This window comes from Helobdella robusta, assembly GCF_000326865.2.
Source record: "Helobdella robusta unplaced genomic scaffold HELROscaffold_10, whole genome shotgun sequence".
NCBI classification, from domain to species: domain Eukaryota; kingdom Metazoa; phylum Annelida; class Clitellata; order Rhynchobdellida; family Glossiphoniidae; genus Helobdella; species Helobdella robusta.
In genome coordinates this window covers 2,490,935-2,503,679 of record NW_008703571.1, presented here as the reverse complement: position 1 = coordinate 2,503,679, position 12,745 = coordinate 2,490,935, and the positions used below count along the sequence as shown (strand labels likewise).

The window sequence follows — 12,745 nt, the reverse complement described above, 5'->3', positions numbered from 1 at the left end:
ATCGATCGATCAATCAATCAATCAATTGATATCAATCAATAATTGATTCATTTATTGACACTTTCCATCCATCACCGACTCAAATGCGAAAGAGCATGGCTTGGATGATCGTAGCCATTGGAAGCAACATTCCACTGAACAACACACATGCGTCTGGAGGAATAAATTTTAAAAATTAATATATTTAATAACAACAAAAATAGTAATAATAATAAAAATAAAATAAATATTATTACTTGTGATATATATTATTATTATTATAACAAATGTTATTAGAGACCGTTGTATGAAACTCCTAGTACGTTTAAGCTGATCTCGGATGAAATGCTCTTCAACTTGTTCCTGATCACCTAAGTAAATTCAGTTACAGAAGTAGTGAGTGATTAAATTGTAGTAATGACAGTAACGACAGTAACGAAAGTAATTATTTTGATTGTTACAGCAGTTAAGAGTATTATACAACCCTTGGTTAAGAGCAGTTATATAATTATTATTGATTAGTTAAAAGTCAAAACGTCAATGATCTGTCTTACATACCAACGACACATAAACACACGCGCACACACTTACAAACACACACACACATACACGCAGACACACACACACACATATAAGCTACGCGTTACACAGCACACTGTATTTTTAGCATTTAATTTTATTATTCACTTGTTGCTTGGCCGGGTCCAGTGATTGCAGCTGGTCAGATGTTATGAAAGCCGCCTGGTTAACTTCCATACTTTCCAGTTGAGATGAGCTAAAACCCTGGTTGGTTGATTGATTGACTGGTTGGTTGATTAATTGGCTGGTTGGTTGATTAGCTGGATGGTTGGATGTTTGATTGGTTGGATGGTTGATTGGTTGGATGTTTGGTTGGTTGGTTGATTAGTCAGTCTTATACTGACAATGATGGTGACACGACGTTAATAATAATGACGAGGATGATAACGATGATGACGATAGTAACAACGATGATGATGGTGATGATAATGATGATGATGGCAACAACAATACTGATAATGATGATGAATCAACGCGGACTAACATTGAAGGTGAGGATGGGGATGTAGGGGATCGACGAAGAGGGAATGGACTTCACTTGATCCGTCGACAGTGAGGCCAGGTCATCCTTACTTAGACCGCCTCAACGACAACAAATAAATTTATTCATTCATTTTTTGAAACAATATGAAAAAATAAAATAGCAATTAATTGTCGTTATTATTTTGTTTGAATAAATTAAATTAAGATCGATTTATTGGTATTTTAAAAAATCGATTAAACACCAGATTGAAAAATTTTATAAAATTAAATTGAATGATGTAGGTAAAAGACCATAACTTAACAAATCAAATCAAATTAATCATGCAGAACACCAACTAAATTTAAAAAAAACTTATTTTATTTAATACATAGTACCTAAAACACCATTGACAGTTAATGAATCAGTACCGATTTGTAATAAAATCACTAATTAACCGAATAAAACCGATTAAATTAAACAATCTGAAAACCGAAAAATACCGATAAGATTGCCGATAATATGCACTTTGCTGGCCGGCCATTTGGCCACACTGGAACCGTAGCACGTGTCGGCTTTGACTAGGGCGATCAGAGTGGTCAGCTGTGGTCCGTCGCACATACTCAACTGACCCAGGTACAAAATGACGTCACTGTCGTGAGGGTAGTGATGATGATGATGATATGGGTGTTGATGATGATGATGATGGTGGTGTTGGTGGTGGTGGTGATAGTGATGTTGTTGATGCTAATGATGATGATGGTGGCGGTGGTGATGATGATGTTTACGGTAATAAGAAAAGTTGTATCGAGGACGATCGAAAATGAAAAATGACGAATTGAAACAGTTGAAAATCAGTATCAATATAAGCATGGCAAACACAGCAACACCAGGAACAGCAGAAGGAAATAAAATTATACCAACATTAAAATAAAATTAAAATATCGAAACCACAAAAACAAATTAAATATATCAAGAGCAAACCAGACAGCGGCAGCAGTAAGTTGACTAAGGTCAGGGACAGTAGCCCCACAAATGACCTCACCCATGGACTTCAGTTGACCTGAGGTTACTGAACTCACTTTGCCGGAAAGCAGGTTAGTCTTGGTGCTTGTGAATGCAGCCGCCAGCTGCGTTTGTTCATTTGTACGTGTGTGTATGTGCATGTACGTGTATGTATGTGTGTGTACGTGTGTGTATGTGTGTGTACGTGTGTGTATGTGTATGTACATGTGTGTATGTGTGTGTACGTGTGTGTATGTGTGTGTACGTGTGTGTATGTGTGTGTACGTGTGTGTACGTGTGTGCATGTGCATGTACGTGTGTGTATGTGGATGTACGTGTGTGTATGTGTGTGTACGTGTGTGTATGTGTGTGTACGTGTGTATATATGTATTTATGTGCGCTAACACATACATCATTTTAGAAATTCAAAAAAGCCCGATCAGATGCAAGTACGTAAACAGCGCGACCAAATATTTGATCGCCAATCAAACATCATCCCACGAAGGCATAAACCCTAACGTTGTCATCACTCCAGTTTCCAAAGTTGCCGATGCAGAAGACAGTTTCAATTGGTGTGAGCAGTAGGGCGGAGACATCAGACGCACTGAGACCAGAGACAATGCCAGCGGCACTGATAATCTGCTCAGACGTCCATCGGGATGTTTCTCCAAAAACCTTCGATGCAATTAATTTATTAAAATATAATTAAAAATAATAATCGGGTGTGAGATAAGTTTTTAAAGATGATCTTAACTGCATAAATGGTTAATTATTATTGCACTGCTATAATTATTTAATTTCTTCTTGGAAGAACATTGAATTTTTTTAAAATAAACATTACAGTAACGGCACATTTAATGATTTCTTTTTATTTTCATCAGCGTTTTATTTCAGAACAGTAAAATTCTATTGCCATAACATTATCCTTGCCATCAACATCCTCATCATTTCCGTCGTCGTCGTCATCATCATCATGTTGTTTATAAAAAAAAAACAAACAACCTTCTTAGCGACAATAGCCAGAGCCTGCCATTGAGCTTGTGAGAAGCCACGGACCTTGCCAAGAATGCTGACACAATTGGTGAAGTCGGCATTCGAAAGTGTCGACAGACTGCTGGCCGCCAGTGTAGGCAGATTGTTCACGATGCTCTTGACCGTCGAACACGTTAGGGCAGTTGCTGGTGTTGGTGGTGTTGATTGTGGTGATGGTGGCGTTGGTGGTGGTGTTAGAAGATGTTTCTTTCATTGTTCACTGAAGTAATAATGATGATTTATACAATTCCTCGTAATAGCGCAAAAACCGTCACAACAAACGAGTGAACGAAATAATGGACGAACAAACAGTTTATATTATTCTTTATAATGCAGCCCTGCTTACAAGTTATTTTAAAGCAATATTTGTAATTAAACTTTCGTGTCACAAAAGCTGCACTATCCACACCACACGACGCACATACACATTATTTATGCACGCGCAAGCACCGCATCATACGCTTATGATGATTTTTGAGTTTCAGAGAGTATTCGAACCATGCCATCGCGTAATGGCAGCGCGAGACATGGCACTTCTACCGACTGAGCTAACTCGGTGACCAAGTGAGCAAACGAGCGTACCATCTCGCTTCCTCCTCCTGCTGCTGGCGGTTTTAGGCTTGCAATCAGCGGAGGCGTCAGCATTTTTCAATCTGAAAATCAGGACGTCGAAGTTGTTGCAGAGGTTCAGCGGTCTGAAGCCACATTCCGTTTTGTCGTCATTAATTGCATGCCACTTGTCGATGATTTTACTGTACCGACTCAAGCGCCCGCACAAATATTTCTGGAGGTAGTTAGGACGGGTTATGGTTAGTAACGCATTTACAAACACACACACACACACATAAATGAAATGATGGTGGTGGTGATAGTTGAAGTGAGATGGTGATTATGATTACAACAATTATATTGATGATAATGGTGATAATAACGTGACAACGACAGATTGGTGTGTGATGACAATTACAATAAAAAATAAAATGATGAAAATGGCAATGGATGATGACGTTGATGAATGTAGCAAATACGATGGTGACGATGATAACAATGACGCAAGAAACAAAAAATTTTTCACTTTGGGAATATTAGCGAATTCACTGTCAGACATCTGGCCAATGAGCGTTCCAAGTTTCGCCACATCAGTCACCGTTGTGAAACTTGTTGTTATTATTGTTATCATTAATCACTATTTATTATTATTATTATTGTTGTTGTTGTTGTTATTATTATTATTATTATTATTGTCATTATAACAACTATTATAAATCGTTTCGTCATCACCCTGTGTACTGACCTTTGACCTTTGACGCAGTTATAAATGGTTCCCCGAGCGCCGCAATCGAGAACAGTGGACTGAAGAACGTCGAGGGTGGCCTTGACGCTGTCGCACGAGACGTTGGAGTCATAAAACTGTTTCCGGGTGTGGGCCAGGAAGAGACTGTAGTCATTTCCTGAGCACGACAACTTCCTCATCGTCACGTTTTTCTGATGAACGAATGGTTTTAATACAATGATGTGATGATGATGTGGATATTTTTATAGCGCTTATTATTATAGACGATTACTAAGTTATTTCAAATGGTTGCATATGATAATGGGATGATTATCTCTAATTAGAAATCTCTATGTATTTTAATATTTTGACCGACTAACTGACTGACTGACTAACTGATTGACTCTGACTGACTGACTGACTGACTAACCATAAGGCACCAATTCATCTTCTGAATGATGTCTGCAGTGGAGACGAAGCTTCCGCGCTGACAGGCAATTGTACTGCAGAAATCAGGAATGGCTGCTGACGGCAGTGCGTCGAAGTAACTAATACTGAAATAATCATTAAATAATCATTAATTAAATAATCATTAATTTGAACGACGCGATGGTAAATGTAATTAAAAGTTAAGGTTTCTGGTATAGGTACAGTGACTAGATTAGAATACTTATTTTTAAAATTTTAAAACTTGAATAAAATATAAAAATTGAAATATAGTCAGTAGTATTAACTTCAAATATGGTAGAAGCAAATCAATTTTTCTGTACAAAGTGATCAGGCTAGGGTTCTTATCGAGAGCGCTTGAGACAACTTTAACAGATGTTGCCCACTGGCGAGGTTTAAAATTATTAAAAAATTTACAAGCTCATTCTAGAACGCATAATTAAGAAATAAAACAATAATTAATAAATTTGGTTTATAATGAAACATGCCATGCGATAAATTAGTGATAATAAATTGATAAAAATGTCCAGTGAATCAACCAACTTTATAGCGAAAACAGTTTGGACACAGGTAGATGAGGCAGAGATCAGAAAAGGATTTGTCATCGACAGCACTGACATCGGAGGCCGTCAGAAATCCTCCCATTGTGTTTGTTATGCCGGTAACGCAGTAGTTTCTCACGTCTGTCTTGCACACGTCATATAACGTCGAGGCCTGAAATTTTGTATCATTTCTATTAGTTTTAATAATAATCATATAACAATTTTTAACCAATTTTTGTCCATCAATAAAAATATAATTCAGGAGCTCCTTCTCTCTCTCACTATACTTGTTCCAGACACATGCAGACGTTTATACGCAAACACTTTCTCAACGTTTGAAGGAGGTCACCACAAAAAAATTTTAGACACCTCCAACCATTACGCCATTAAGCCCTGTCGTTGAGATGCGCAATTTTTTGTAGTACAAGCGTTTACTGCAACTAAATAAGTAACAATGTGTGGTGGACAGCCCTGATTTTATCAGAACCGCTGCATCACAAAAAAAAATTGCTCGTTTACTCACAAATACAAATTTCATTTAAAACCTGATATTTCAAAACTATAATTTGTTTCACTGATTATAATTTAAATTTGAAACCAAGCTGACCGTTGCACAGTTCGGTAATGGATGTGATGTTTGTATCATCGGGCAGATTCCAGTTCCGAAAGCCAAGACACTTTGCGGTGTTAATAAATTACTCTGCAGCAGAAGTTTCATCGTAATAACAGACAGGGTCTTCAAAAAGTCTGGAGACTTGATCTTGAAAAAAAATGTTACGTCAATATTGATGATGAGACTAATATTTAACGTTTTTATCAATTCAAAAATGTGGTTAATTAACAAATAAGCCAAACATAACGAATCGAACAAGGCGATAAATCGATGTATTAAAAAAATTATTTTAATCAATCTATCAACCAATCGACTGACCAACCCTAACCTACGAGCCAACTGACCAACTGACCTTGTCGTAAAGTTCATTTTGTGATGGCAGGCTGACGTCTGACCGGCCGGCATCCACATCTTTCACGTCGTTCAACGAATTGATTATCTTCGTTAAGACAATCAAGCTATCTTCTTTGCTTAAATTCGTGACGTCATTACTCTTGAGTGATTGACAGACTGCTGTGGGGAAGGATTTAAGAAGAGCGCCATTCTCCGCTGGCGTCATTTTCGATAAATCGATCTGTTTTGGTTGACGGTGATGACGATGGCGATGAGAGGAGGATATATAAAAGATAGAATGAATAAATTATTGTAATTTCATGGTAATAATTATTTATAATGAATAATTTGAATAAATAAAAAATTTTGTCAAATTTTTTGTTATGTATAAATTACTTATGACAGTTCTATTTGTTTGCAACAGCCAAATATATATCGAACTAATTAATAAAATGAAAACTCTATAATTTTGTTTAAAATAATTAACAATAATAATAATAACGATAATAATGATAATAATAATAATTATTATTATTATGAATTATAATTAAATTAACAATAATGTAATAATAATATTTATTAAAATAATAAAAACAAATAATAAATAAATATAATCAGAAAATAATAATTTCAAATAAATGCTAACGGAGCTATCTTTTTTGAGGGTATTCAACAAGATACGGGACTGTGAAAATGAACAATCATAAATATGAATAATATAAACCAAATATATAATAGTAATAATAATTATTATTATTATCTATATGTATAAATAACGCCTTTTATAGAATCTGAGATTTTCTCAAAGACGCGTTTCACAGCACAAGAATCATCACATTTTTTCATGTGTTATTTTTTTAAGTTGAGAAGATTTAAAACATAAAACACAAAAATACGTTAAACAGAAAAATAAAATGCTTACCAACAAAACATTATGAACGCTTTTGATCCTTTATTATGCAGAAATGTCATAATAAGGATTCTAACAAAAAACTATTCTTCTAATTGTAAAACTTTCGTGCCACTAAGACTGTTGCATTCACATCTTATCATACACGCACGGCGTATGATAGTCTTTGAGTTTCGGACAGACAGCATTCGAACAACGTCATCACGTTATGACAACGCGAAAATGACACATTTACCGACTGAGCTAACTCGTTCTTTGAGTTTGGGACAGACAGCATTCGAACAAGGTCATCACGTTATGACAATGCGAAAATGACACATTTACCGACTGAGCTAACTCGTTCAATAATAAAAAATTAAAATCGTGCAAAACCTGTTCTTCTGTTAGTAACGTTGAATTGAAATTTTGTAGGAAGTCCATAGTTATCTTCTGCTTGTTGAGAAAGGTTTGAAAATTCGATGGAGGGATTGCCGCGAGAGCTTTCCCTAGGGTCTGAATATTGCTGGTGTTCTTCGTGATAGCGTCTGCAACTTGAGTGCCCAGAGATTGCATCTATATTGCCAGAGCATCATGGAATCATTTTCATTGAGGAGTTGAATGAATGAATGAATGAACGAACGAACGAATGAACGAACGAACGAACGAATGAATGAATAAAAGAAAGAAAGAGAATAGTGAAAATAGTTTGTTAATTGGTTTATGTTATAGTTTTGATTAGCGTCATTACAATCAGTAACGTAGCCCGTTATTTTTTTGTGAAGCTTGGTAGTTTTTGGATAAAGTTGATGATTCATTTTTGTTTTTGCTCATTCCGCATTATCATGAAAGTTGTTTAAAACTTTCTTATCGTAACCAGTTTTTGTGGGAGTTGCAATTGCAACAATTTGAAATGAAAATTTACAGAGACGGTGCACGGCAAAGTGTTAACAAAAAACAATCATCACATAAGGGCTACACTATTGGTTACACTCAATCATCTTTATCATTTTCATATGAATTACCACGTTAGCAATCCCCATCATCGTCGCCACCATCCTATACTAACCTTATCAACATCTACATGGAAGTTAGGTTGGGCAATGACAATGATGACAAGATCAGTAGACATTGACATAATGCATTGATCAGGCAGTGCCGGAAATATTCTGAGTGGACGAAAAAAAATTCGCTACTGGTGATAAAAGTTACTACAACTGAGTAAATTTAAGATGATAGTGCTAATAATTCCGTTCTGTTAATGAACATTTTTGTTTTGTTTATACGCTTTGTATTATCGTGGTTTCATCAGATTTTTATAAAAAAAAGTTTATTATTTTCATATATAGAAAAAACGTTTTCGTCGTCGTTATCTCAGTTGTCATTCTTTCGACATATTGTAGTTATTGTATGTTGTGGTTGTTGCATGTTGTGGTTTGGATGTTGTGATTGTTGTTTATTGTGATTGTTGCACATTGTCATTGACTTACGCAGCGTAAAGTGGCGGATCAACTTTATCTGTATTTGCAAAGGAGTCCTCGATCAAGTTCAGAATTACAAGTTGAACGCTCATGTCTGCAGAGCTAGAGACCAACTTTTCAACATTGGATGGGTCTTTCAGCTGGTCAACACATGAAGTAATGGTAATAACTTGATGACATTAATACAAAAGTGGTACTTATAATAAAATATCAAAGTAATGAAATAATTTTTACATAACGTTTACATAATAATAATTTTTACATAACGTTTAAAGGAAATAAAATAGTTAAAATCACTAACAACGGAGGGATCAATCTTCTCAACATCGTTTGGAGTGAGTTTATTGGAATTCTGCACCACCTGGTCGATGTTTTTAGAATCAATGATAGGAGGAAAAGTTACCTCCCCCTGCCAGTTATTGCTTGCATCTGTGATCACTCCAATCGGTATGGCTGCAGTTGTAAATCCATCCTTTTTGGCACTGTCTGTGTTGGTGGCTGCGTTTGTGGCTACGTTGGAGGGTGGAGTTGTGGCGTCGTTCACTGATGAAGCCGTGTTGGTTTGTTTTGCCGATGGCGTGACGCCTGCATTGGCAGAAGCAGTTGTAACAACCATATTACTTTGGTTTCCAGTAGGAACTGCTGTTTTTGAAGTAAAATCAGCGTTTGTCCCGAGGTTTGTGGCGTTCGAAGTGGGAGAGCTCGGTAGCTTTGTGACGGCCGAGGAAGAGTTTGCTGCGGGCAAAGAAGAATTGGTACTGGCCGATGGGTTTGTGGCGGTTGATGAATTGGTAGAAGATGACGAAGAACCGGAACCACTAATCGATGGATTGGCTGTAGTGTAGGAATTTGAGCTGGTTGAATTGGTGGCACCAGGTGAAGGGTTTGATCCGAAGGTTGAGTTGGAAGCAGTTGGAGAGTTTGTGGTAGCCGAGGAGTTGGAAAGTGTAGAAAAACTTGAGTTAGACAGGGAATTAGTTGTTCTAGGTGGACCTGTTGAAGATTGGGGGGGCGGCGGTCCAGAAGTTCGATTGTTTTGGAGGCTGACGATGAAGTCACGTTTTTCGGAGGTCATGTTTTTAAGCTGGTGATTTATTTGGAGAAGTTGTTCCGTAGTCAGGGATTGCAACTGGGCGTTGGTCAAATTCTGTGAAATGTGTGTGTGTGTGTTTGTGTATTATGACAAAAGTTTTTTGCTGAGTGTTTTCTAATTTTGTGCGTTTAATTTTGAATGGTTTTTCCGATATTTTATTGCGTTCAAATTGTTATAAATTATTGCTATCTGTTTTAAGAACTAACTCAATTTTCTGTTTGTATTTTTAAGCGTGTTTTGGCACTGTTATTGAAACTTTGTTTTCGTATTTAATGTTAATCCATCAAAGTTGAAGTCTTATGACTCACTCGAAATATTAACATTACAAGTTAGAATCTTGGCGAAACCGATAAAAAACATTACAGACAGTGACCAAAATGTAGATAGCGACAAATAACTAACAGCAAGTGTCGTGTGAGGCAGAACAGCAAAAACTGAAGGCACGATGCTGGCCAGTTTCTCAGGTGTGAACCTCAGCAAGGAATCAACGGGGACGCCGGCTAAGAAAAAATAGTTTTATGAATCAGGTATTAAGTCTTTCAACTGTTAACACGAACGTGTTATCAGTTTCTAATTAACACAAACAAGTCCAACAAAAAATTAAAATTTAAATCGCTCTCAACAGTAAACAAATGGTCAAGGTTATTTAAATCTTTACTACAATGTTCGCTATCACTTTAGGAATGAAATAACAATCGCAAAATAAGGCAACTTAAATGAATTTTCATCAGCAACGACCCAACTAACAAACCAACGATATTCCCAAGAAGTTTGATGGTTGTAACGTTCCAGCTGTCCACGCTGGAGTAGGTGGGCATGGACATGTTGTACAATTTGATGAGCAGAGTTGGCTTGTAACAATTGTATTTGCCAAGGATCGGAAGAACGGAGCTTGGCGTTTATAATGATAAAAATCTATTCATCACCACCACGATGACAAAAAGAACAATCAGATAAACAACAATAGCTTACAAAATATTTAACTCGATGATGTTGATGATGACTAAAAAAGACTTCTTACAGTTCGCTTTTGAATGTACCATTTCTTACCAAAATATTGATCCCAAGCAACGTTATAATCATTTTTTATTTAATTTCGCGTTTGTTTTTATTTGCATTCCATTGTATTATTCAGATAAAAATCCAGTAACTTACTCGTAATTAACGAGTTGGCCGAGGTCAGTTTCGTTGCAGCCACACATGACACCTTGCAGGGCTGTTACGGAAGTTGTGGTCAGTGCAGCTGTATTCTTTGTTTTCCAGTTGGCGTAGAGGGTGACGATCTGGTTGATGTGTGTCGGGTGATTGCTCCATTGTACAAAAACAATAATTAAGTTCAAAAAGTTTGTCAAAGTTGATGGCGACGCATTTGGATATATTTGTAATTACAACGTTGATTTAACACTATTCAATGAATAAGGTGCCTTCGGCTGGTTTAGTTCTGACGGAATAGGTTCAATAAAACCTATTTATTGATTATTATATATGGGTTAGAACAATTATAAACAGTTTTGTAAATTACTGTTTAGTTTGTTTAATTATAATTGTAAATTATACATCCGTCTACTTTTTATTTAACTGTTATTGTGATTTATTGTTCTTGCCAACACTGAACACTACATAAATTTTTATTCAATTAATTTAACCAATGCAAATTAAAACAAAATGCAAAATTTAAAAAAACAAACTCATTAAAACCCTCACAAACCTTTTCAAAAGTACCAGGTATGTGGTAGAGGTTCAGTCCCAAATTGGTCAGAGCACTGGCAGAATAACTCAGTTGGGCGAACTGAGTGTCATTCAGGCCAAGAGCGATGATGGACACGTTGTTCAAAATGTCGTCTGCCCATCTGCCGACAGCTGTCGTGGAATATGCCTAGAAAATTTGCGTTAATTTTTTAAATTTTAAATAACAATTTGATAGCAATTTAGTCTTAAAATATTTCATTCACTTCATAAAATTTTATCTGAAAATTCTATGATAAATAATTAGAAAGCAAATTTTGTTTTCAATGTACAATAACAACGTAGATTTAATTAAATGTCTAAATTAGCAGCTTTTATTTTCTAATGAATCGTAAAGTGAAGTTTCGGCAAACTGACCAGAAGGGCGATAGAAGCAAGGGTGTTCAACTGTTCGATCCTGAGGTTCTTGTCGTACAGGAGAGCGGGACACAGCTTGAATGTATCAGGGCTCAAGTTGGAAAGGTTGTATGGCGGGTACTTCGAGATTGGTGTCGTTGTCAGGTTCTGGCAGGTGATGAGTGGAGCCCCAGAGTTCACTACCGTTCATTTGGAGGTTTCAGTTTTTAAAACAAGTTTAATATCTTTAGAGAATGATTTTTTTAAATTACGCTTTTTAAAAGTTTGTCGCGTCTTTTAACGTTTCATCCAACAGAAACGTATATCAACTGCTTGAAAATGTCTTTCTTATGAAAGGCACTAAAATAATTTGGGTGAGTAGAACAAATATTGCGATTTTTTTTAATGCAAGAATCATCAATGGAAAATGATAGAAGTAATTTACGCTACCTTGTCTCTTCACTCTTATATTTTCGCTGTTTCCGCTGGACCCAACAAATCCACCTGTTGGAAAGATTTTATTTTTAATTGCTGATCCATGGTTTTAAAATTCCATGATTCATTTTAATAGCTGAAATGAACGATTAAAACAGATTGATCTAAATCAAATTAGATTATGGAGATACCGGGTTTCGTGAAAATGGTTACATGATGGTTATATAAACATTTGTGAAATCTTTAAAAATAACATTTGTAAAAAAATGAGTTGTAAACGATAAAGAAAATTACCAATGCATGTAAATTATCAAGTTTATCGAAGAAGATTCAAATAAATTTTCAGCTCAAGTTTTTAATAGCTATAAAAAGTAACTTTTAATAACTTAGATGTTAAATTGAAATAATCATCAAATTTGAAATTGCTTAGCACACATTTTACTAAATTATACAATAAAAAATCAAATAAATCACCGGCTATTAGTGCCAGGGCCAAGATTGTCAT

General features: G+C 35.8%; 2 protein-coding genes across 2 annotated transcripts; both read right to left on the bottom strand.

Annotated features, from left to right (window-relative positions):
• Nucleotides 1-272: 272 nt before the first annotated feature.
• On the bottom strand, nucleotides 273-10,547 carry HELRODRAFT_166703 (hypothetical protein; the record flags this gene model as incomplete). Its single annotated transcript, XM_009011928.1, has 21 exons — nucleotides 273-350; nucleotides 1,043-1,140; nucleotides 1,522-1,670; nucleotides 2,003-2,121; nucleotides 2,543-2,698; nucleotides 3,026-3,201; nucleotides 3,554-3,839; nucleotides 4,131-4,212; nucleotides 4,350-4,540; nucleotides 4,804-4,882; nucleotides 5,063-5,160; nucleotides 5,319-5,489; nucleotides 5,925-6,114; nucleotides 6,326-6,504; nucleotides 7,546-7,725; nucleotides 8,219-8,318; nucleotides 8,640-8,770; nucleotides 8,932-8,991; nucleotides 9,070-9,777; nucleotides 10,126-10,223; nucleotides 10,475-10,547. 21 exons carry the CDS (start codon nucleotides 10,545-10,547, stop codon nucleotides 273-275), a joined length of 3,402 nt encoding a protein of 1,133 aa, XP_009010176.1.
• A 327-nt stretch (nucleotides 10,548-10,874) lies between these two features.
• HELRODRAFT_166702 (hypothetical protein) lies at nucleotides 10,875-12,745 on the bottom strand (the record flags this gene model as incomplete). Its single annotated transcript, XM_009011927.1, has 5 exons — nucleotides 10,875-11,006; nucleotides 11,432-11,599; nucleotides 11,827-12,005; nucleotides 12,256-12,309; nucleotides 12,715-12,745. The coding sequence occupies 5 exons, from the start codon at nucleotides 12,743-12,745 to the stop codon at nucleotides 10,875-10,877; spliced, it is 564 nt and encodes a 187-aa protein (XP_009010175.1).